Raw genomic sequence first — 21,811 nt, forward strand, 5'->3', positions numbered from 1 at the left:
GCCATGGCCAAGATGGCCGCCGATCACCACTTCCCATGGGGCTGTGGCCTCTCAGATTATTTTTGCCTATGTTGTCCTGGTTCCAGTTAGGACACAGTTAATTTTCCTCACAGTAGCTGGTAGGGTGCTATGTTTTGGATTAGGCTGAGAAGAGCGCTGGTAACATGCTGATGCTGTGATTGTCGCAGAGCAGTGTTTACACCAGGCCAAGGCCTTTTCGGCTTCTCGCTCTGTCCTGCCAGCGAGCAGGCTGGGGGTGCAGCAGGAGCTGGGAGGGGACAGACCCAGGACAGCTGACCCAAACCGGCCAAAGGGGTATTCCATACCATCTGGCGTCATGCTAAACAATATATGGGGGTGGCTGGCCGGGGTGGGGGGCCGGCTGCTCGGGGATAGGCTGGGCATCGGTCAGCGGGTGGTGGGCAATTGCATTGTGCATCACTTGTTTCGTACACATTATTATTATTAATACTATTATCACTATTATCATTATTATTGTTATTATTATTTTCCTGTCTTAATAAACTGTCTTTATCTCAACTCACAGGCTTCACTTTCCCGTTTCTCTCCCCCATCCCAGAGAGGGAGGGGGGAAGGTGGGCGAACGGCTGTGTGGTGTTCAGCTGCCGGCCGGGTTAAACCACAACACCTTCACAAAAGAATGACTGTAGAAGTATTTTATACTGATAGACAGGCAATTAAAAATGATAGTGTTATTATTAATCCATATCATATGAACTCAATGAGAAATGATGAGGATCTTGGTAAGGAAACAATTAGACAGACTGCTGATAGATGGACAAGCTGGGCTGCTTCTACCTGAAGCTCAAAGCAGCAACTGGGTCTGTGAGAGCAGTCTAATGATCAAAGAGTAAGGGGAGGGCAAACCAGGAGAACCAAGGGAAGTGCATAGGTCCAGACAGGCGGCTGGAAAGGGGACATTCAGCAGGGTCTGTTTAATCAAAACTTGTGGATGTGCCTGGAAGGTGAGGGAGCACACCATGCTAGACAAAGCGATGACAATGCAAGTACAGGTGAACTTCAGGATTTCTTCTCCAGCGATGAATATACATCCTGAAAATTCACATTTCTTCATGATAGAAATTACACACAAAGCGTGTAATGTTTTATAAAAAGGATTGAAACATTTGAGGTGACGAGTAGTTGCTCTTTTACCCAAGTACTAAAGAAATTACTGGGTATTCAGGCAGAGCTCTGCTGTCAAGACAGTAAGCAAGCAGGACATGCGAGAGACCAGAGCCCTTTGGAGGATGCAGATGGAGCCAGGTGGAGATACCAGAGCATGTCCACTGCCAGCAGTGGTCTTTGTCCCAATAACGCCAGCCCAGCCCAACACATGAGACCCCTTCAAAGACAACACCCTTGTTCAGTGGGTTCTTGGGATTCACCTAAAGTTGAAATGGCCACTGGAAGACCCAATATACTCTCCCTTATTCCTAGTTAGCAGCTGAACAGCCATTTACCATCAGGGGTCATCTGTGGCAATCTCAGGCTGAAAGACTCAAGAGCAGGACACTTCAAAGGGCTGAGGCAGAACCCATCAGCTTACCCCAGTTTGTGAATCATCCCCTTCCAACAGGGATATGAAAGTAAATAGTGTGAAATGACCCGTCAGGTCAATGCACAGAGTACGGGACAGTCCTACATACTGTGCTGTAGTGGTAGAAGGCAAAAAGCATTGCATTGTGCCTCTGTGATTCAGATAATCACAGGTTATCTGAAAAATCACATTGGACGATTTCCTGTACTTATTTTTCTTTATTATTATTTCCCAGGTACTATGATTTGATTTCTCCTTCTTCTTCTTCTCCTTCTCCTTCTTCTTCTTCTTCTTCTTCTTCTTCTTCTTCTTCTTCTTCTTCTTCTTCTTCTTCTTCTTCTTCTTCTTCTTCTTCTTCTCCTTCTTCTTCTTCTCCTTCTTCTTCTCCTTCTCCTTTCTACTAATTATTCTTTTTTTTCCCCTCATTATTTCATTTTCCTTTAGAACGAGGCTTCCAGTAGAGATAACGAAAATAAAGAAAGCATCAGAACTTCACTGGTCTCAGCTGCCATCTCTTCCCATCTCCTCTGGAGCTGGGGGAGCAGCTCCAGCATGCAGGAGGGGCTCGGGTCCAAGAGCCCAGCTGCCACATGGAGGAGCAGCCCCGGTGGCCCTCGGGGCTCCACCTCACTGCCCGCTGGGCTCTGCCTCTCTGCTGCCTTTGGGTCGGGGCTGCTGCTTCCCTGGAGCCATGGCCATGGCCAGCAGCAGGACGTGGCCTTTTCACTGCTGCTCTCTTTCGGCTTCCACATTGTGATTCTTGTCCCTGGATAAGCCCTCAGATCTCATGTATGTTGGTGACACTCCTGTTGTCTCTACAGTGACATCCCTGTGGCTGCAGGCAGCAGCAGGCAATGTGCAGCCCCGGGTCACAGCTGGCCTCCCTGCTAGCACCACGGAAACAAAAGGGGCTGCTCAGGGCAAACCCAGAAGCCTGGAAGCCTCTTCCAAATGTGGCCTGGAGCTATTAAAGAAATGTGTGGACTTGGTGCTAAGGGCCGTGCTTTTGTGGTGGGCCTGGTAGTGTCAGCTGACGGTTGGACTTGAGCTGAAGGGCCTTTTCCAACCGCAGCGGTTCTGTGACTCTTTCATTGAGTAGGCACCAAGCAGGCACTGGGCCCAGGGAAAAGACGTCCTTGGTAGCCTCCAAGTTAGCTCAGCGTCACGGCACCGAGTCACTTGGAAGGAGCTGCTGGAATAATGAGACAAGAACCCGGTTCTATTAAGATATATATTGATGTATTGAGGAGTGCTGCGTGGCTAGCAGCACCACAGCTGTCGAAATCTCCGTCCTGACGTTCTGTTACGCCTTGACGCCAGGATCATGATGGTCTGAGCTGCCAGGCATCTGACCATGGGTTCCACATCCTTCCCTGAAGACCGGAGGACTGCCAAAGAAAGAAGAGCAGAGATGAAAACCCACTCCTTGCAGAGATCCCCAGGCATCCCCTGCAGACCATGCCAGCCCCACTCGACTCTTCCCTTTCGACACTCAACCCTTTCAGCAGCACTGCCCAACTCCAGGCTGGGAGGGCATTCCCTGACATGCCGGGCTCCCCCGTCTCCTCTCCCTCCTTCCTATGCCTGCGTTGCTCCTCCGCCCCGAAGCATTTCCCTGGAGCAGGGCAAGGCATGGGGGCCTCTGCCCCTGTCCCCCCAGCCCTAGCACACACACCACTGCCCTCACTCACCGCTGATGATTTCATTCTGCTTCTCCTCGCTCTGGTCCCCGGAGTAGCGCGCAGCAAGCCCTAGACACAGAGTTCCCATCAGAGCCCCGCTCCCCAGCACGCTCCCAGCAGCGCAGCCCCTGGCCTGGCCAGCCAGGCTGTGCCCCCTCCTGCACCCCAGCAAGGTCATTGCCCGAGGGGGGCTGGAGCAAGGGCCCAGTCGGGGGGCTCTGGGGGCATCAGAGGCAGTGCCTGGGGCTGCCAAAGGCTGCCCAAAGAGGGACCCAGGGGCTGGGCTCACCAATGAACCTGACGGCCTCAAGTCGCAAGACGGTCTGCGAGTCCTGCAGGTAGGGCTGGCTCTGCTGCAGGTATTCTTCTACTCTGCCTCCGTCCTGCTGCAGCTGGAGAGAGAACACAAGGTCACGGGGCTTGCAGACCCTCCCCAGGGTCTCCTCCAGCATCCTGGGGGCAGGGAGGGCAGAGGGGCCTGCAGAAGAGCCCCCTGGGGCTCTGTGCTGGAAGGAAGGGAGCGAGGATGCGGCTGCAGGCAGCGGGCTCTGGCCGGGCACGTTTGCCCAGCTGGGGCTGGGGCCTGTGGGGTCGTCCTTACCAAGCACTCCCCGATCCTGCAGGTCTGTTTTGTCTGGGCCAAGTGCTTGAGTTCTTTGCGTCGCAGAAACTCTGCAGCGACGACGAGAGCTTCCCCAGAGGCCTGTGGAGCAGCAGAGGTTGGGACATGGCAGCACAGCCTTGGGAAGGAGACCCTCTGTCCCCTCCTCTTGGCAGGGCTGCGAGCCTTTCCCAGCGCGTTACAGGAGGCTGTGGTGGGGGACGGCGTGCACGGGGTTCCATGGCCAGGGCAAGGACACGGGACAGCCGCCATCGGAGGCAGCTCACGCTGCTGGCCAGGGATCCCCCAGAGCATCCCTGTGGTGTCGGCACACCCTCGCCCACGTAACTGGTCAGCTCTGAGATCTGTACCTTTGCTACGCTCTCACTCTGGTCTCTCATCCGAAAGTAGAGTGGGAGAAGGCTGCTGTGCACTGTCCTCTTCAGTGCCCTCTTCCTTTGCCGCAGCACAGCCTCCGTCACGGCTTGGAAGAGGCAGATGGAGTGCTCCCGCACCTGGCTGGACTCCTGGCAGGGAGGAGGACAGGATGAATTTCAGCAACAGCTGCTGCCCGCCCATGGGGAGCAGGGGCATTAGCGTGGCTGACGCGAAGGGAGATCGCAGAACTGGGAGATGCTTCGGCGCTGGATCCTTCCCAGAGGAGCTGCTCAGCAGCCCTGCCGGGGCAGCTGCAAGGCCTGGTGCCCGTGAAAGGCAACGCAGTCGGTTGCCAGCACAGGCTGCCCGCCAGCCACCCCACTTTCGCCACCGGCCGCACCAGCCATGTCCAAGCAGAGCTCCCCAGCGGCTGGGCTGACGAGGAGACTGGCGAGGCCCTGCCTGAGTGCTGCCCACAGGGCCGGGCTGAAGGGCAGCCCTCATTACAGGGGGCCCAGCTGAGGGCTCGGGCTCCCGCAGCACACTTACGTGGTCAAAGAGTGGCAGGAGCTTCTCAGCCAGCTGCAGAGCCGTGCGACCGGCCTCTCTCCTCTCCACACGAGCCATCACGTTCCGCAGCACAAGCAGGGCCTTCAGCACGACGTCTGCGTTGGTGTCCTGCAGGGCCTCCAGGATGTCTGGCAGCACGACCTGAATTTTTCTTGCCTGTAGGAAAGACACAGTTTCCCTTCCGTGAAGCCGTGAGAGACCACCCTGGGCAAAGGGCTCTGGTTCCTGAGCACCAGCCTCCTGCCTTGCTTCCTGGCAGCTGGCATGGCAATCGCCTCCTGCAAGCAGTGGCCGCGGGCGCACTACAGGGATGCGGGGAGAGCAACGGGGAGGGACGGGAGGGCAGAAGAGCAAAGCCCCAGGCTGCCAACATGGCTTTGCTTGACGATGGCCCGCTCACCTTCTCAGGGCTCTCTGACACGGTGGAGAGCCCTTTGAGAGCCATCAAGCGCATCTCTGGGCTTGGGTGCTTCAGGTAACTCTGCAGGTGCACTGGGTTACCAAACTCCTCTTCCGAAACGTGATTCTGGGCCAGCATCTGCAAGAAAGAGCAGGGGGAGCCTGGCAGGGCCTGCAGGGCTCCCTGCAGCCTCTTCTTCTCCCGCCTTTGGGCAGGGATGGAGCAGCGCGAGCTGGCACCAAAGGCACCAGGCGCGGCTGGTTACGGGGGCTTGCCGGCCCTGCCGGCCCCAGGGACGATGTGTCCGTACGCCCTGGGGGAGCTGGCGGGTTGGGGGTAGATGGGGACAGGGCTGTGCCTGTGTGCCTGAAGGGCCACGCGCAGCCCTGCTGGGAGCAAGGTTTCATCTGGGAACTCACAGCCAAGCGACGGATGCAGGTGTCTTCTGTGACCGCGGTGCACCAGTTGCGCAGTGGCAAGTCTTCCATCAGCGCGTTTAAAACCTTCTCCAAGGTCTGCGGCATTGCCAGGACCACCTCCCACATGCCCAGGGCAGTGCTGCAAGCACAGAATACTCTGTCAGTGGGGCTGCCTCAGCCGCAGGGCCACGGCCCGGGCCAGCCCCGTAGGACCCAGGCTGTCCTGCAGCCCCTGTGACTTGGGGAGCGCTGGGGGCCCAGCCTGGGCAAGCAGGAAGGCTCTGAGCTGGCGTTCCCTGGGGGCAGGGGGGCTCTGGGCTGCCTTGGACAGCTGGGCTGCTGCAGCCCTGGCTGGCCCAGTGGGGCTGGAAAACATGGGTGGGATGGAGGGCTGTGCTGGTGGAGTGACAGGCTGCTGACCTGTCACTTGGCGGGGAGAACTGCAGCAGGTTCTTGACTTCTTCCCTGGACATCAGGTTGGTCAGCTGGAGAAGCAGGGAGTCCAGGCAGCGCCGCGCTGATGCCGTGTGGATGCTGTCCAGGTTTTTCCTGATGCACTCCATGATCGTTGGCACCTGGGGGGACAAGGTGGGAATGGTGTGTCCACCGGACTGCAGCCATTTCCACAGCTGCCACTGAAACCTTGGCCCCTTCCATTGTTCTCTGCTGCCTTCACGTGGCTTCTGGAGCCCAAGAGACCTCCATGTGGCAGGGAGGGAGGGAGGGAGGAAGCGAGAGAAGAAGGGAGGGAATAAAGGAAAGAGGGAGAGAGGAAGAGAGGGAGGATCAACGCCTGAAAGAGCTCAAGGGCAGGGCAATGGCCACAGGCCACTTACATCTGTCAGCCAGTAGTCAGGGTCATCCAAGGCTGCATCCAGCAAGCTGCAGGCCCCCTTCTTGTCTTGGATGCTGGAGTCTGGTAAAGCTTCAAGGGCTGTGAGGATGATGTCCAGCCTCTCGGAAGGGAAGAGGAATCCTCCAAACGCCTGTGGGAAGGAGGAGGGGAGGGAGGACATGCCGCACTGAGTGTCCCAAGGGTGCTGCTTAGCTGAGCAGCAAGGGCAGCTCCGGAGAGAGGGCCCTCAGGGGGAGGGAGTGAGGATGGGGCGTACGGGGACAGAGTGCTGGCCCTGCAGGTAACCAGGGCTTGCTGGTGGCCAGGAGGGCTGGAGCTGCTGCCGGGACACAGGGGAGCAGCCTACGCATAGCCCCAGCTTCGGGACAAGAGGAACCCTCTCATCAGGGCGAGTGTGGCTGTGCCAGCCCCAGCGGTTCTGGACCCCTTTGCTCACACGAGTTGCCTGCTGATGCTACGGACAAGATTCCCAGCAAGGCCAGAGCTCATTACCTTGGCAATATCACAGGGAGTGGACATTACAGTGAAAGGAAATGCTGTATCCTTCAAATTCTTGCGTCTCTCTGCGTAATTTTCCATGTCCTTTGTCAGCGAGCATTCTAAACAGGGGGAACACCGAAGAGTCAGTAGGGAAGAGCATCTTTGCCAACAAGCTTGCCAAATGGTGAAAAGCACTTTCACTAGGAATGGCTGAGGAGGGAGGCTCAGACCCCTCAGTAGGTGAGGAGAGCGGTGGGCAGGGATGTAAAGCACAGGGTGACGGCTGCTGGGGGCAAGAGGGACCTCAGGGATGATGCAGAAGGAGGAGAAGCAATGGCGCTGGGTGCCGTGGGGGTAGCAGCGTGTCACAGACCCCTTCTGCTCGGGGTCGGGATGTGCAGGAAGCTCCCTGCCATCTGCTTGCAAGACGGCAGGGAGCAAACAGTCAAGGAGAATTCTGGAGGGCGTCACCATCCCTGGTGATGCACGGCTGGCTCTGCTGTTCACTCCTCAGGGAAGATGTGGTTTGGGAAGTGGCAATCGATTGATGGCTTAGACTGGGGAATACCGCGAAACGGCGTGGTAGGTGAGCTGGGGAGGGTTGAGAAGGACAGCAGCAGAGAACTGCTCCTGGACATGAGGTGAGCGTTTAGCTTCTGTGGAAAACGATAGCCAGAGTCCTGCGGGAAGCTGCTGTGAGGAGCAGAGGAGGTCAGGGACCCTGGCAGACTTTCATGGACAGCCTCCACCAAGCAAAAGAACAATCCTTCACAATACTCGGGGAAAAGAAGCAGACATACCAGCAGATGTCTGTGTGCAGACGGACGCTGCCCACCACACCTTCTCTTACCTCTTCCATCTGAGATGATTTCGTAGAAGCGAAAAAGAGCACCCAAAGCTGTGCAACTGATGGAATCTTTGCCACTGCTGACAATGAAGAGGTGGCCCAGCAGCTGGCCCAGGATGGGGATGTAGAGCTCTCTGGGATCATCGTGGCTGTCCTTGTGTTTTTCATTGTAGTCTGAGCTCTGGGGGAGGGAGGGAGGAGAGACAAAGGGCTTAGTGGAGGCAGAGCCGGCCCCTGAGAGAGCAGGGTCTGGGGAGGGAAGAGCAGGGGCAAAGGAGGATTCTCTGGCATGCAGGAAAGGGTGGAGGGTTCCTTGTTCCTTACGTCGGCCACAAAATGTGAGAGGATGAAGTCACTCAGCCTCTCAATCCTCGTCACAGCTCTCTCACGCACAGTTGAGTTTCTGGAGCCTGCAAAGTCCAGCAGCACCTGCAAGGAGAGAAGTTGCTGGGCTGACAGGGGTCTGCAAATGTGACCTGAGAGGATTCTTTGGAAATTCTTTGCAAATGCCAAACCTCCAAGATATTCTGCAACTCTGCGCTGATGCTGGCGGTGGGACAGTTGCGTACGAAGGCCGCCAGCATGGGGTCCATGGCATTCATAGTCTGCAAGGAGGACAGATGATCACTGAATTATTTCTGTGGCCCTTCTCAGCCCCAGGAGCTGGCTCTGAGCCCCTCTGGAGCCCAGGGGTGGCTTTGGGGCTAAAAAGCTGCTGCGTGCAGACCTCCTGCAGCACAGGATCAGGCCAGGGAAGGGGAAGGGGAAGAAGGGATGAGGCTGGGAAAGCAAATCTGGGCCCCGGCCCTGCACTGCTCTCCAGTTGTCTCAGCACGGGGAAGCAAGGCAGCAGCTCAGCAGGACTGGGGGTGCCGGTACCTCGCCCAGCACATACCTTGGTGTAGAGCGCTCTTTCTGTCTCTGGCACATCCGACTCCGGAGGCAGAAAGAAGACGCTCCTGTAGCACGCATGCCGGAGACTCTCCTTTTTGCCATCCAGTGCTGTCACCACGGTGTTGCTGAGGGAGAGAGAGAGAGGAGCCTGTTGGACGCAGTGCCTTGAGGCTTATGAAGGAGGACACGGACCTCCCTTGGCCAGGCATCCCCGGGAGGGACGGGCAGCCTCCCTGCCAGCTTCAGGGCCACCAGGACATTGCCCTGGGGATGTGCTGGCCCAACCAGGGGCTGGGCACTCACCTGAGGACGGTGACGGTCTCCATGGCCTTCTGCCGAAATTCTGTGTTCAAGCTGTCCATGGGCTCCTTTTCCAGCAGCGCCTGCAGAGCACAAGCGGGATGAGACCTTGCAGCCGCCGGCACCCAGCACCAGCAGAGCCAGCGCTGCCCCAGCCCCGGCCTCCCAGGGGGCTGGTGCCGGGGGTCTTGCCCCTTCCCCAACCCGCCGCACATCCTCTCACCATGATGTTCTCCACCAGCTTATTTTTGCGGCAGAAGGCATGCAAGTCCAGCGTCAAGCCCTTCTCCGAAACAGTTCTGCACAGAGCGCAGATTTTGCTGAGGAACAGCATCTTCTGCGCCTCCTTGTCCTGGCAGCCACAAAGACACCAACAGAGCGTTAGGGGGACACCCACGGCCCGCAGGACCAAAGCCTTGAGGGGTCTGGAGCTGTGTGGGACGCCCGGAGGCCACGGCTCTGCCCAGCCAGCAGCCCTCCAGCAGCCCCGCAGCAGAGCCGTGGCAGCGCCAGGAGCACGGCTGCGATGCAAGCGGTTGCCGTTACCTTTTCTGTGCCGCGGACATAAGCCTCGATGAATTCCATGGCCGAATCTTTGCACAGTTTCCATGCCTTATCTGGAAAGGAGGAAAGCAAAGAGTGCTGCAGAGAGGGGCTGAATGCAGGAGTGAGGAGAGGAAGGGCCCCAGCCCCAGAAGGACGTGGGGAGGCCGCGAGGATGCCCAGAGGCTGCAGGAGCTCTGCTGGGAAGAGAGGCTGAGGGAGCTGGGCTTGTGGAGCCCGGAGAAGGCTGCGGGGGGACCTTGCTGGGGCCTCCCAGTGCCCAAAGGGGCCTCCAGGAAAGCTGGGGGGGGATCTTCATCAGGGAGCGCAGCGACAGGACAAGGGGTGACGGCTTTAACCTAAAAGAGGGCAGGTTTCTTTCGGTCAGGGAGGGATTTCTATCCTTCACGCCCAGGGTGGTGAGGCCCTGGCGCAGGCTGCGGTGCCCCCTCCCTGGCGCTGCCCACGGCCAGGCTGGGTGGGCTTTGGGCAGCCTGGGCTGGGGGGAGGCGTCGTGATCGCTGACGTCCCCCCCAGCCCAAAGCGTCCTGGGATTCTGTGGTGCTGTGGAGGAAGCTCAGCACCGTCGGGCCCACCCGCCGGGTTAGCCAGGAAAGGAGTCCTGGAGTCAAGCAGGGGTCTCGCTGTCCCCAACCCTCCCCACCCCATCCCCGTGACCCTGACTCACTGGGATCCAGCAGCTGCGACTCGTCCTTGCTGTCCGCTGCCGGGCTGCTTTCCGCTGCCGGGCTGCTTTCCGCTGCCGGGCTGCTTTCCGCGGCTGGGCTGCTTTCCGCGGCTGGGCTGCTTTCCGCGGCCGGGCTGCTGCCCTCTGCCAGCAAGCTGTCCTCTGCTGGCCGGCTGCTGCCCTCAGAAGACCAGGTCTCCTGCCAGGCCAGCCTGGGCTGGCTGGGGGGGATATCTCCCTCCTCATCGGATTCAGAAAGAGTCTCTGGAGTGGGAGAGGTCACAAGGATAAAACGGCGGCTCCTGTGGGCGGGCGGTTGCGGCATTGCGGGACGTGGGCTGTGCTCGGGGACTCCTCGAAGGCCCTGTGCTCCTGCCCTGTCCGTCACTGCCGTGCACCGACACTGAGGGTCCGAGCCACGGCTGCACTCTTATAAGGCGGACCCCTGGGGTGTCATCAGGTGATGTCACAAAGGGTCCCAGTGTGACACGCGCCTGGGCTGGGTGGGTCCCGGGCGTCCGGGCGCCGTACGTTCGCGGGCGGCACCAAGCTGGGCAGGAGGGTTGATCCGCTTGAGGGCAGGAAGGCTCTGCAGAGGGATCCGGACAGGCTGGATCGACGGGCCGCATCCAGCTGCGTGGCATTCAAGGCCAAATGCTGGGCGCCACACTTGGAATCCTAGAATATCCCGAGTTGGAAAGGGGCAGACCTGAAGGGATGAAAGACACGGTCTCCTGATGGCTCTTGAGCAGAAGGCGCCCCGAGACACGCGCCTCAAGCCAGCCAGCAATTGGCCACTGCGCAAAGCTCATCATTAGCGTTGTAGCCAAGTTAATTTATCTCCACCTTGCTCACCTGGCATCAGCCAATTTTTCACCCTAAACAGCATGTATTTATCTAGCTGTACAACGGACATTTTGTCCAGAAGGATACTGAGAGAAACAGTATTGAAAACTTGATGGAAATCCAAAACCTGGCTTCCCTTGGTCAACTAGATGGGTGATGTTGTCATAAAAGGAAATTAAGTTTGTTAAACAGGACTTTCCCCTCATGAACCTTGGTGGGCTGTGACCAATGACTGCGTTGTCTTTCAGGTGTTTTTCAGTAACGCCCAGGACAGTTCTCTCCATATTTTCACTAGGCTCTGAAGAGAGACTGGCAGGTCCGTAATTATCAGGCTCTTCTTTCTTGCCCTTCTTGAAAGCTGTCACAACGATTGCCAGCCTAGTGTCAACTTGGACCTCTCTGGGCTCCCAAGACCATTGAAAAATAATTGAGAGAGGTCTCACAAGGACATTATCATAGAATCATAGAATCGTAGAATATCCCGAGTTGGAAGGGACCCATAAGGACCATCTAGTCCAACTCTTGGCACCGCACAGGTCTGCCCAAAGTTTAGACCGTGTGACTAAGTGCACAGTCCAATCGCTTCTTAAATTCAGACAGGGTTGGTGCAGTGACTACGTCCCTGGGGAGCCTGTTCCACCATGCGACCACCCTCTCGGTGAAGAACCTCTTCCTGATGTCCAGCCTAAGCTTCCCCCGCCTCAGCTTAACACCATTCCCGCGGGTCCTATCACTGCTGTTTACGCTGAATAGGTCACCTGCCTCTCCACTCCCCTTCGCGAGGAAGTTGTAGAACGCGACGAGGATTAGTCGGCCCTCTGAGAACCCTGGGATGAATCCCCTCAGGCCCCATAGACTCATATGCATCCAGGGTGGGCTTGGCTGGGAGGTTTTTGTTACTGCAGTCACGGCCCTCCAACTCTGGGCCCCTTGGGTCCCAGAGCCCATCACTGCTCTTGAAGACAGAGGCGACAAAGGCATTAAATGTCTCTGCTTCACCTGTGTCCCTGCTTGTGAGGTGACCAGCCTCATCAAGTAACGGACCGATGTTTCCTCTAGTCCTCCTTTTGCTGTTAACATATTCAATACATATATTTATATATATATATATTTATATGTCTGTGTTGTCGCCCACAGTACTAGCCAGCTTCACCTCTGAGCTTTGGCCGCACGAATTTTCTCCCGACAGAGGCGAACAGCACCTCTGTAGCCCTGCCACGTCACCCGACCTCGCTTCCAGTGGCCACACGCTTTCTTTTTCCCCTTAAGCTCTAGAAGAAGATCCCTGCTCAGCCAAGCTGGCCTTCTGCCCCGCCTGCTTGACTTCCGACATTTTGGAATCGCCTGCTCCTGTGCTCTTAGGAGGTGGCGCTTAAAAAGATGGACCCCGATACCTTCCCAAGCAGCTTCTCAGGGGACCTTCCCAACTAGTTCCCTCAGCAGCCTGAAGTCTGCCCTCCCCGTGTCCAGAGTTCACAGAACTGGAGGGGTTGGAAGGGACCTCAAGAGACCATCGGGTCCAACCCCCCTGCCAAAAGCAGGTTTTGTGGCAGTTTTCCTCCTGTCACCAAAGATTTTAAACTCAACTGCTTCCTGATTGCCATGGCCAAGATGGCCGCCGATCACCACGTCCCATGGGGCTGTGGCCTCTCAGATTATTTTTGCCTATGTTGTCCTGGTTCCAGTTAGGACACAGTTAATTTTCCTCACAGTAGCTGGTAGGGTGCTATGTTTTGGATTAGGCTGAGAAGAGCGCTGGTAACATGCTGATGTTGTGATTGTCGCAGAGCAGTGTTTACACCAGGCCAAGGCCTTTTCGGCTTCTCGCTCTGTCCTGCCAGCGAGCAGGCTGGGGGTGCAGCAGGAGCTGGGAGGGGACAGAGCCAGGACAGCTGACCCAAACTGGCCAAAGGGGTATTCCATACCATCTGGCGTCATGCTAAACAATATATGGGGGTGGCTGGCCGGGGTGGGGGGCCGGCTGCTCGGGGATAGGCTGGGCATCGGTCAGCGGGTGGTGGGCAATTGCACTGTGCATCACTTGTTTCGTACACATTATTGGTAGGAGTACTATTATTATTATTATTATTTTCCTGTCTTAATAAACTGTCTTTATCTCAACTCACAGGCTTCACTTTCCCGTTTCTCTCCCCCATCCCAGAGAGGGAGGGGGGAAGGTGGGCGAACGGCTGTGTGGGGTTCAGCTGCCGGCCGGGTTAAACCACAGCACAGTGTTCTTCTTTTGGCATCACACTGCCCACCACATCCCACAGACCCCAGGAAAAGCCCCGAAGCAGACATGGGTGTGCAGGATCTCCCCTCCAGTAGCTGGTATCAGGCCTTGGCCCTCCTGCTTCATCAAAATATTTCTCATCACAGTGCCTTTGACTATCTGTAATCATGGCCTCCAATTATCTGCTCTAACAAGTTCTTGGGGAGACTCTCTTAGTAACGGCCCTCAGCGGGGCCCGTTAACACTCCAAGTCACTTCAGCTTTTTCTTCTGACTTTACTTTCTCAATCGCTTGCATCATTCTCCTCTCGGTACCTGAGCTTCATAAATTCAGCACCAAAATACACCGTGGAACTCATTAAAATGAAGAAACTCCTAACGCTTCTTACATAGTTTTGTTCAAGACTTGTACAGCTAATTGGAGAGCTTTCATGGTGTAGTTAAGGAGGAAGATTTCAAAGAGCACCTAATAAAATTTTTTTCTCATCTTAAAGGGTGCGTTTAGTTTAATTTCGGTTTGGAGCACTTCAGTTCACTAATTGATATTGATCCAGGGTGTCTCCTTTGGGGAACTGCATAGATAGGAAAAGCAGACTCTTGAGATCTGACACTGCATGGACAACCTTGCTCCTCCCCACCCCAGCCCTGACATTTCTCCCATTGTCTACTTGGTGCTTGCACCACTTTTCCTTACACCACACTTCTGCACCAAAGTCTGCAGCTGGATGTCACAGCTCCTTTGCACCAGCTCCCACCTGCTTTCCTTAGACACCTGGCTGCACTCAGGTGCAGAAGGGTTTTTCCTATTTCCAGCCAAAGAACGTGAAAACACGCTGCAATTATCCAGAAAACAAAGCAAGCTCATCGTGTATGCCTCCTGTGACGTTTACCTTCACAAAAGAATGACTGTAGAAGTATTTTATACTGATAGACAGGAAATTAAAAATGATAGTGTTATTATTAATCCATATCATATGAACTCAATGAGAAATGATGAGGATCTTGGTAAGGAAACAATTAGACAGACTGCTGATAGATGGACAAGCTGGGCTGCTTCTACCTGAAGCTCAAAGCAGCAACTGGGTCTGTGAGAGCAGTCTAATGATCAAAGAGTAAGGGGAGGGCAAACCAGGAGAACCAAGGGAAGTGCATAGGTCCAGACAGGCGGCTGGAAAGGGGACATTCAGCAGGGTCTGTGTAATCAAAACTTGTGGATGTGCCTGGAAGGTGAGGGAGCACACCATGCTAGACAAAGCGATGACAATGCAAGTACAGGTGAACTTCAGGATTTCTTCTCCAGCGATGAATATACATCCTGAAAATTCACATTTCTTCATGATAGAAATTACACACAAAGCGTGTAATGTTTTATAAAAAGGATTGAATCATTTGAGGTGACGAGTAGTTGCTCTTTTACCCAAGTACTAAAGAAATTACTGGGTATTCAGGCAGAGCTCTGCTGTCAAGACAGTAAGCAAGCAGGACATGCGAGAGACCAGAGCCCTTTGGAGGATGCAGATGGAGCCAGGTGGAGATACCAGAGCATGTCCACTGCCAGCAGTGGTCTTTGTCCCAATAACGCCAGCCCAGCCCAACACATGAGACCCCTTCAAAGACAACACCCTTGTTCAGTGGGTTCTTGGGATTCACCTAAAGTTGAAATGGCCACTGGAAGACCCAATATACTCTCCCTTATTCCTAGTTAGCAGCTGAACAGCCATTTACCATCAGGGGTCATCTGTGGCAATCTCAGGCTGAAAGACTCAAGAGCAGGACACTTCAAAGGGCTGAGGCAGAACCCATCAGCTTACCCCAGTTTGTGAATCATCCCCTTCCAACAGGGATATGAAAGTAAATAGTGTGAAATGACCCGTCAGGTCAATGCACAGAGTACGGGACAGTCCTACATACTGTGCTGTAGTGGTAGAAGGCAAAAAGCATTGCATTGTGCCTCTGTGATTCAGATAATCACAGGTTATCTGAAAAATCACGTTGGACGATTTCCTGTACTTATTTTTCTTTATTATTATTTCCCAGGTATTTCTCCTTCTTCTTCTTGTTCTTCTTGTTCTTCTTCTACTACTTCTTCTTCTTCTCCTTCTTCTCCTTCTTCTCCTTCTTCTTCTCCTTCTCCTTTCTACTAATTATTCTTTTTTTTCCCCTCATTCTTTCATTTTCCTTTAGAACGAGGCTTCCAGTAGAGATAACGAAAATAAAGAAAGCATCAGAACTTCACTGGTCTCAGCTGCCATCTCTTCCCATCTCCTCTGGAGCTGGGGGAGCAGCTCCAGCATGCAGGAGGGGCTCGGGTCCAAGAGCCCAGCTGCCACATGGAGGAGCAGCCCCGGTGGCCCTCGGGGCTCCACCTCACTGCCCGCTGGGCTCTGCCTCTCTGCTGCCTTTGGGTCGGGGCTGCTGCTTCCCTGGAGCCATGGCCATGGCCAGCAGCAGGACGTGGCCTTTTCACTGCTGCTCTCTTTCGGCTTCCACATTGTGATTCTTGTCCCTGGATAAGCCCTCAGATCTCATGTATGTTGGTGACACTCCTGTTGTCTCTACAGTGACATCCCTGTGGCTGCAGGCAGCAGCAGGCAATGTGCAGCCCCGGGTCACAGCTGGCCTCCCTGCTAGCAGCACAGTAACAAAAGGGGCTGCTCAGGGCAAACCCAGAAGCCTGGAAGCCTCTTCCAAATGTGGCCTGGAGCTATTAAAGAAATGTGTGGACTTGGTGCTAAGGGCCGTGCTTTTGTGGTGGGCCTGGTAGTGTTAGCTGACGGTTGGACTTGAGCTGAAGGGCCTTTTCCAACCGCAGCGGTTCTGTGACTCTTTCATTGAGTAGGCACCAAGCAGTCACCGGGCCCCGGGAAAAGACGTCCTTGGTAGCCTCCAAGGTAGCTCAGCGTCACGGCACCGAGTCACTTGGAAGGAGCTGCTGGAATAATGAGACAAGAACCCGGTTCTATTAAGATATATATTGATGTTTTGAGGAGTGCTGCGTGGCTAGCAGCACCACAGCTGTCGAAATCTCCGTCCTGACGTTCTGTTACGCCTTGACGCCAGGATCATGATGGTCTGAGCTGCCAGGCATCTGACCATGGGTTCCACATCCTTCCCTGAAGACCGGAGGACTGCCAAAGAAAGAAGAGCAGAGATGAAAACCCACTCCTTGCAGAGATCCCCAGGCATCCCCTGCAGACCATGCCAGCCCCACTCGACTCTTCCCTTTCGACACTCAACCCTTTCAGCAGCACTGCCCAACTCCAGGCTGGGAGGGCATTCCCTGACATGGCGGGCTCCCCCGTCTCCTCTCCCTCCTTCCTATGCCTGCGTTGCTCCTCCGCCCCGAAGCATTTCCCTGGAGCAGGGCAAGGCATGGGGGCCTCTGCCCCTGTCCCCCCAGCCCTAGCACACACACCACTGCCCTCACTCACCGCTGATGATTTCATTCTGCTTCTCCTCGCTCTGGTCCCCGGAGTAGCGCGCAGCAAGCCCTAGACACAGAGTTCCCATCAGAGCCCCGCTCCCCAGCACGCTCCCAGCAGCGCAGCCCCTGGCCTGGCCAGCCAGGCTGTGCCCCCTCCTGCACCCCAGCAAGGTCATTGCCCGAGGGGGGCTGGAGCAAGGGCCCAGTCGGGGGGCTCTGGGGGCAACAGGGCTGCGCCTCGCTGCCAGGGCAGTGCCTGGGGCTGCCAAAGGCTGCCCAAAGAGGGACCCAGGGGCTGGGCTCACCAATGAACCTGACGGCCTCAAGTCGCAAGACGGTCTGCGAGTCCTGCAGGTAGGGCTGGCTCTGCTGCAGGTATTCTTCTACTCTGCCTCCGTCCTGCTGCAGCTGGAGAGAGAACACAAGGTCACGGGGCTTGCAGACCCTCCCCAGGGTCTCCTCCAGCATCCTGGGGGCAGGGAGGGCAGAGGGGCCTGCAGAAGAGCCCCCTGGGGCTCTGTGCTGGAAGGAAGGGAGCGAGGATGCGGCTGCAGGCAGCGGGCTCTGGCCGGGCACGTTTGCCCAGCTGGGGCTGGGGCCTGTGGGGTCGTCCTTACCAAGCACTCCCCGATCCTGCAGGTCTGTTTTGTCTGGGCCAAGTGCTTGAGTTCTTTGCGTCGCAGAAACTCTGCAGCGACGACGAGAGCTTCCCCAGAGGCCTGTGGAGCAGCAGAGGTTGGGACATGGCAGCACAGCCTTGGGAAGGAGACCCTCTGTCCCCTCCTCTTGGCAGGGCTGCGAGCCTTTCCCAGCGCGTTACGGGAGGCTGTGGTGGGGGACGGCGTGCACGGGGTTCCATGGCCAGGGCAAGGACACGGGACAGCCGCCATCGGAGGCAGCTCATGCTGCCGGCCAGGGATCCCCCAGAGCATCCCTGTGGTGTCGGCACACCCTCGCCCACGTAACTGGTCAGCTCTGAGATCTGTACCTTTGCTACGCTCTCACTCTGGTCTCTCATCCGAAAGTAGAGTGGGAGAAGGCTGCTGTGCACTGTCCTCTTCAGTGCCCTCTTCCTTTGCCGCAGCACAGCCTCCGTCACGGCTTGGAAGAGGCAGATGGAGTGCTCCCGCACCTGGCTGGACTCCTGGCAGGGAGGAGGACAGGATGAATTTCAGCAACAGCTGCTGCCCGCCCATGGGGAGCAGGGGCATTAGCGTGGCTGACGCGAAGGGAGATCGCAGAACTGGGAGATGCTTCGGCGCTGGATCCTTCCCAGAGGAGCTGCTCAGCAGCCCTGCCGGGGCAGCTGCAAGGCCTGGTGCCCGTGAAAGGCAACGCAGTCGGTTGCCAGCACAGGCTGCCCGCCAGCCACCCCACTTTCGCCACCGGCCGCACCAGCCATGTCCAAGCAGAGCTCCCCAGCGGCTGGGCTGACGAGGAGACTGGCGAGGCCCTGCCTGAGTGCTGCCCACAGGGCCGGGCTGAAGGGCAGCCCTCATTACAGGGGGCCCAGCTGAGGGCTCGGGCTCCCGCAGCACACTTACGTGGTCAAAGAGTGGCAGGAGCTTCTCAGCCAGCTGCAGAGCCGTGCGACCGGCCTCTCTCCTCTCCACACGAGCCATCACGTTCCGCAGCACAAGCAGGGCCTTCAGCACGACGTCTGCGTTGGTGTCCTGCAGGGCCTCCAGGATGTCTGGCAGCACGACCTGAATTTTTCTTGCCTGTAGGAAAGACACAGTTTCCCTTCCGTGAAGCCGTGAGAGACCACCCTGGGCAAAGGGCTCTGGTTCCTGAGCACCAGCCTCCTGCCTTGCTTCCTGGCAGCTGGCATGGCAATCGCCTCCTGCAAGCAGTGGCCGCGGGCGCACTACAGGGATGCGGGGAGAGCAACGGGGAGGGACGGGAGGGCAGAAGAGCAAAGCCCCAGGCTGCCAACATGGCTTTGCTTGACGATGGCCCGCTCACCTTCTCAGGGCTCTCTGACACGGTGGAGAGCCCTTTGAGAGCCATCAAGCGCATCGCTGGGCTTGGGTGCTTCAGGTAACTCTGCAGGTGCACTGGGTTACCAAACTCCTCTTCCGAAACGTGATTCTGGGCCAGCATCTGCAAGAAAGAGCAGGGGGAGCCTGGCAGGGCCTGCAGGGCTCCCTGCAGCCTCTTCTTCTCCCGCCTTTGGGCAGGGATGGAGCAGCGCGAGCTGGCACCAAAGGCACCAGGCGCGGCTGGTTACGGGGGCTTGCCGGCCCTGCCGGCCCCAGGGACGATGTGTCCGTACGCCCTGGGGGAGCTGGCGGGTTGGGGGTAGATGGGGACAGGGCTGTGCCTGTGTGCCTGAAGGGCCACGCGCAGCCCTGCTGGGAGCAAGGTTTCATCTGGGAACTCACAGCCAAGCGACGGATGCAGGTGTCTTCTGTGACCGCGGTGCACCAGTTGCGCAGTGGCAAGTCTTCCATCAGCGCGTTTAAAACCTTCTCCAAGGTCTGCGGCATTGCCAGGACCACCTCCCACATGCCCAGGGCAGTGCTGCAAGCACAGAATACTCTGTCAGTGGGGCTGCCTCAGCCGCAGGGCCACGGCCCGGGCCAGCCCCGTAGGACCCAGGCTGTCCTGCAGCCCCTGTGACTTGGGGAGCGCTGGGGGCCCAGCCTGGGCAAGCAGGAAGGCTCTGAGCTGGCGTTCCCTGGGGGCAGGGGGGCTCTGGGCTGCCTTGGACAGCTGGGCTGCTGCAGCCCTGGCTGGCCCAGTGGGGCTGGAAAACATGGGTGGGATGGAGGGCTGTGCTGGTGGAGTGACAGGCTGCTGACCTGTCACTTGGCGGGGAGAACTGCAGCAGGTTCTTGACTTCTTCCCTGGACATCAGGTTGGTCAGCTGGAGAAGCAGGGAGTCCAGGCAGCGCCGCGCTGATGCCGTGTGGATGCTGTCCAGGTTTTTCCTGATGCACTCCATGATCGTTGGCACCTGGGGGGACAAGGTGGGAATGGTGTGTCCACCGGACTGCAGCCATTTCCACAGCTGCCACTGAAACCTTGGCCCCTTCCATTGTTCTCTGCTGCCTTCACGTGGCTTCTGGAGCCCAAGAGACCTCCATGTGGCAGGGAGGGAGGGAGGGAGGAAGCGAGAGAAGAAGGGAGGGAATAAAGGAAAGAGGGAGAGAGGAAGAGAGGGAGGATCAACGCCTGAAAGAGCTCAAGGGCAGGGCAATGGCCACAGGCCACTTACATCTGTCAGCCAGTAGTCAGGGTCATCCAAGGCTGCATCCAGCAAGCTGCAGGCCCCCTTCTTGTCTTGGATGCTGGAGTCTGGTAAAGCTTCAAGGGCTGTGAGGATGATGTCCAGCCTCTCGGAAGGGAAGAGGAATCCTCCAAACGCCTGTGGGAAGGAGGAGGGGAGGGAGGACATGCCGCACTGAGTGTCCCAAGGGTGCTGCTTAGCTGAGCAGCAAGGGCAGCTCCGGAGAGAGGGCCCTCAGGGGGAGGGAGTGAGGATGGGGCGTACGGGGACAGAGTGCTGGCCCTGCAGGTAACCAGGGCTTGCTGGTGGCCAGGAGGGCTGGAGCTGCTGCCGGGACACAGGGGAGCAGCCTACGCATAGCCCCAGCTTCGGGACAAGAGGAACCCTCTCATCAGGGCGAGTGTGGCTGTGCCAGCCCCAGCGGTTCTGGACCCCTTTGCTCACACGAGTTGCCTGCTGATGCTACGGACAAGATTCCCAGCAAGGCCAGAGCTCATTACCTTGGCAATATCACAGGGAGTGGACATTACAGTGAAAGGAAATGCTGTATCCTTCAAATTCTTGCGTCTCTCTGCGTAATTTTCCATGTCCTTTGTCAGCGAGCATTCTAAACAGGGGGAACACCGAAGAGTCAGTAGGGAAGAGCATCTTTGCCAACAAGCTTGCCAAATGGTGAAAAGCACTTTCACTAGGAATGGCTGAGGAGGGAGGCTCAGACCCCTCAGTAGGTGAGGAGAGCGGTGGGCAGGGATGTAAAGCACAGGGTGACGGCTGCTGGGGGCAAGAGGGACCTCAGGGATGATGCAGAAGGAGGAGAAGCAATGGCGCTGGGTGCCGTGGGGGTAGCAGCGTGTCACAGACACCTTCTGCTCGGGGTCGGGATGTGCAGGAAGCTCCCTGCCATCTGCTTGCAAGACGGCAGGGAGCAAACAGTCAAGGAGAATTCTGGAGGGCGTCACCATCCCTGGTGATGCACGGCTGGCTCTGCTGTTCACTCCTCAGGGAAGATGTGGTTTGGGAAGTGGCAATCGATTGATGGCTTAGACTGGGGAATACCGCGAAACGGCGTGGTAGGTGAGCTGGGGAGGGTTGAGAAGGACAGCAGCAGAGAACTGCTCCTGGACATGAGGTGAGCGTTTAGCTTCTGTGGAAAACGATAGCCAGAGTCCTGCGGGAAGCTGCTGTGAGGAGCAGAGGAGGTCAGGGACCCTGGCAGACTTTCATGGACAGCCTCCACCAAGCAAAAGAACAATCCTTCACAATACTCGGGGAAAAGAAGCAGACATACCAGCAGATGTCTGTGTGCAGACGGACGCTGCCCACCACACCTTCTCTTACCTCTTCCATCTGAGATGATTTCGTAGAAGCGAAAAAGAGCACCCAAAGCTGTGCAACTGATGGAATCTTTGCCACTGCTGACAATGAAGAGGTGGCCCAGCAGCTGGCCCAGGATGGGGATGTAGAGCTCTCTGGGATCATCGTGGCTGTCCTTGTGTTTTTCATTGTAGTCTGAGATCTGGGGGAGGGAGGGAGGAGAGACAAAGGGCTTAGTGGAGGCAGAGCCGGCCCCTGAGAGAGCAGGGTCTGGGGAGGGAAGAGCAGGGGCAAAGGAGGATTCTCTGGCATGCAGGAAAGGGTGGAGGGTTCCTTGTTCCTTACGTCGGCCACAAAATGTGAGAGGATGAAGTCACTCAGCCTCTCAATCCTCGTCACAGCTCTCTCACGCACAGTTGAGTTTCTGGAGCCTGCAAAGTCCAGCAGCACCTGCAAGGAGAGAAGTTGCTGGGCTGACAGGGGTCTGCAAATGTGACCTGAGAGGATTCTTTGGAAATTCTTTGCAAATGCCAAACCTCCAAGA

At 56.9% G+C, this 21,811-nt stretch overlaps 2 protein-coding genes across 2 annotated transcripts; both read right to left on the reverse strand.

Moving 5' to 3' along the window:
* Positions 1–370: 370 nt before the first annotated feature.
* Positions 371–12,825, reverse strand: LOC310891441 (uncharacterized protein). The gene is made up of 11 exons (XM_083853710.1): positions 6,960–12,825; positions 6,448–6,597; positions 6,032–6,186; positions 5,612–5,750; positions 5,193–5,330; positions 4,772–4,948; positions 4,216–4,371; positions 3,845–3,946; positions 3,533–3,635; positions 3,253–3,312; positions 371–2,949 (listed from the first exon to the last, which is right to left on the reverse strand). Exons 1-11 carry the CDS (start codon positions 7,419–7,421, stop codon positions 2,822–2,824), a joined length of 1,770 nt encoding a protein of 589 aa, XP_083709836.1. The 5' UTR covers positions 7,422–12,825; the 3' UTR covers positions 371–2,821.
* A 1,509-nt stretch (positions 12,826–14,334) lies between these two features.
* LOC310891444 (uncharacterized protein) lies at positions 14,335–21,811 on the reverse strand. Its single transcript, XM_083853713.1, has 11 exons — positions 20,454–21,811; positions 19,942–20,091; positions 19,526–19,680; positions 19,106–19,244; positions 18,687–18,824; positions 18,266–18,442; positions 17,710–17,865; positions 17,339–17,440; positions 17,027–17,129; positions 16,729–16,788; positions 14,335–16,425 (listed from the first exon to the last, which is right to left on the reverse strand). Exons 1-11 carry the CDS (start codon positions 20,913–20,915, stop codon positions 16,298–16,300), a joined length of 1,770 nt encoding a protein of 589 aa, XP_083709839.1. The 5' UTR covers positions 20,916–21,811; the 3' UTR covers positions 14,335–16,297.

Source organism: Anser anser (genome assembly GCF_964211835.1).
Source record: "Anser anser genome assembly, contig: HAP1_SCAFFOLD_181, whole genome shotgun sequence".
NCBI classification, from domain to species: domain Eukaryota; kingdom Metazoa; phylum Chordata; class Aves; order Anseriformes; family Anatidae; genus Anser; species Anser anser.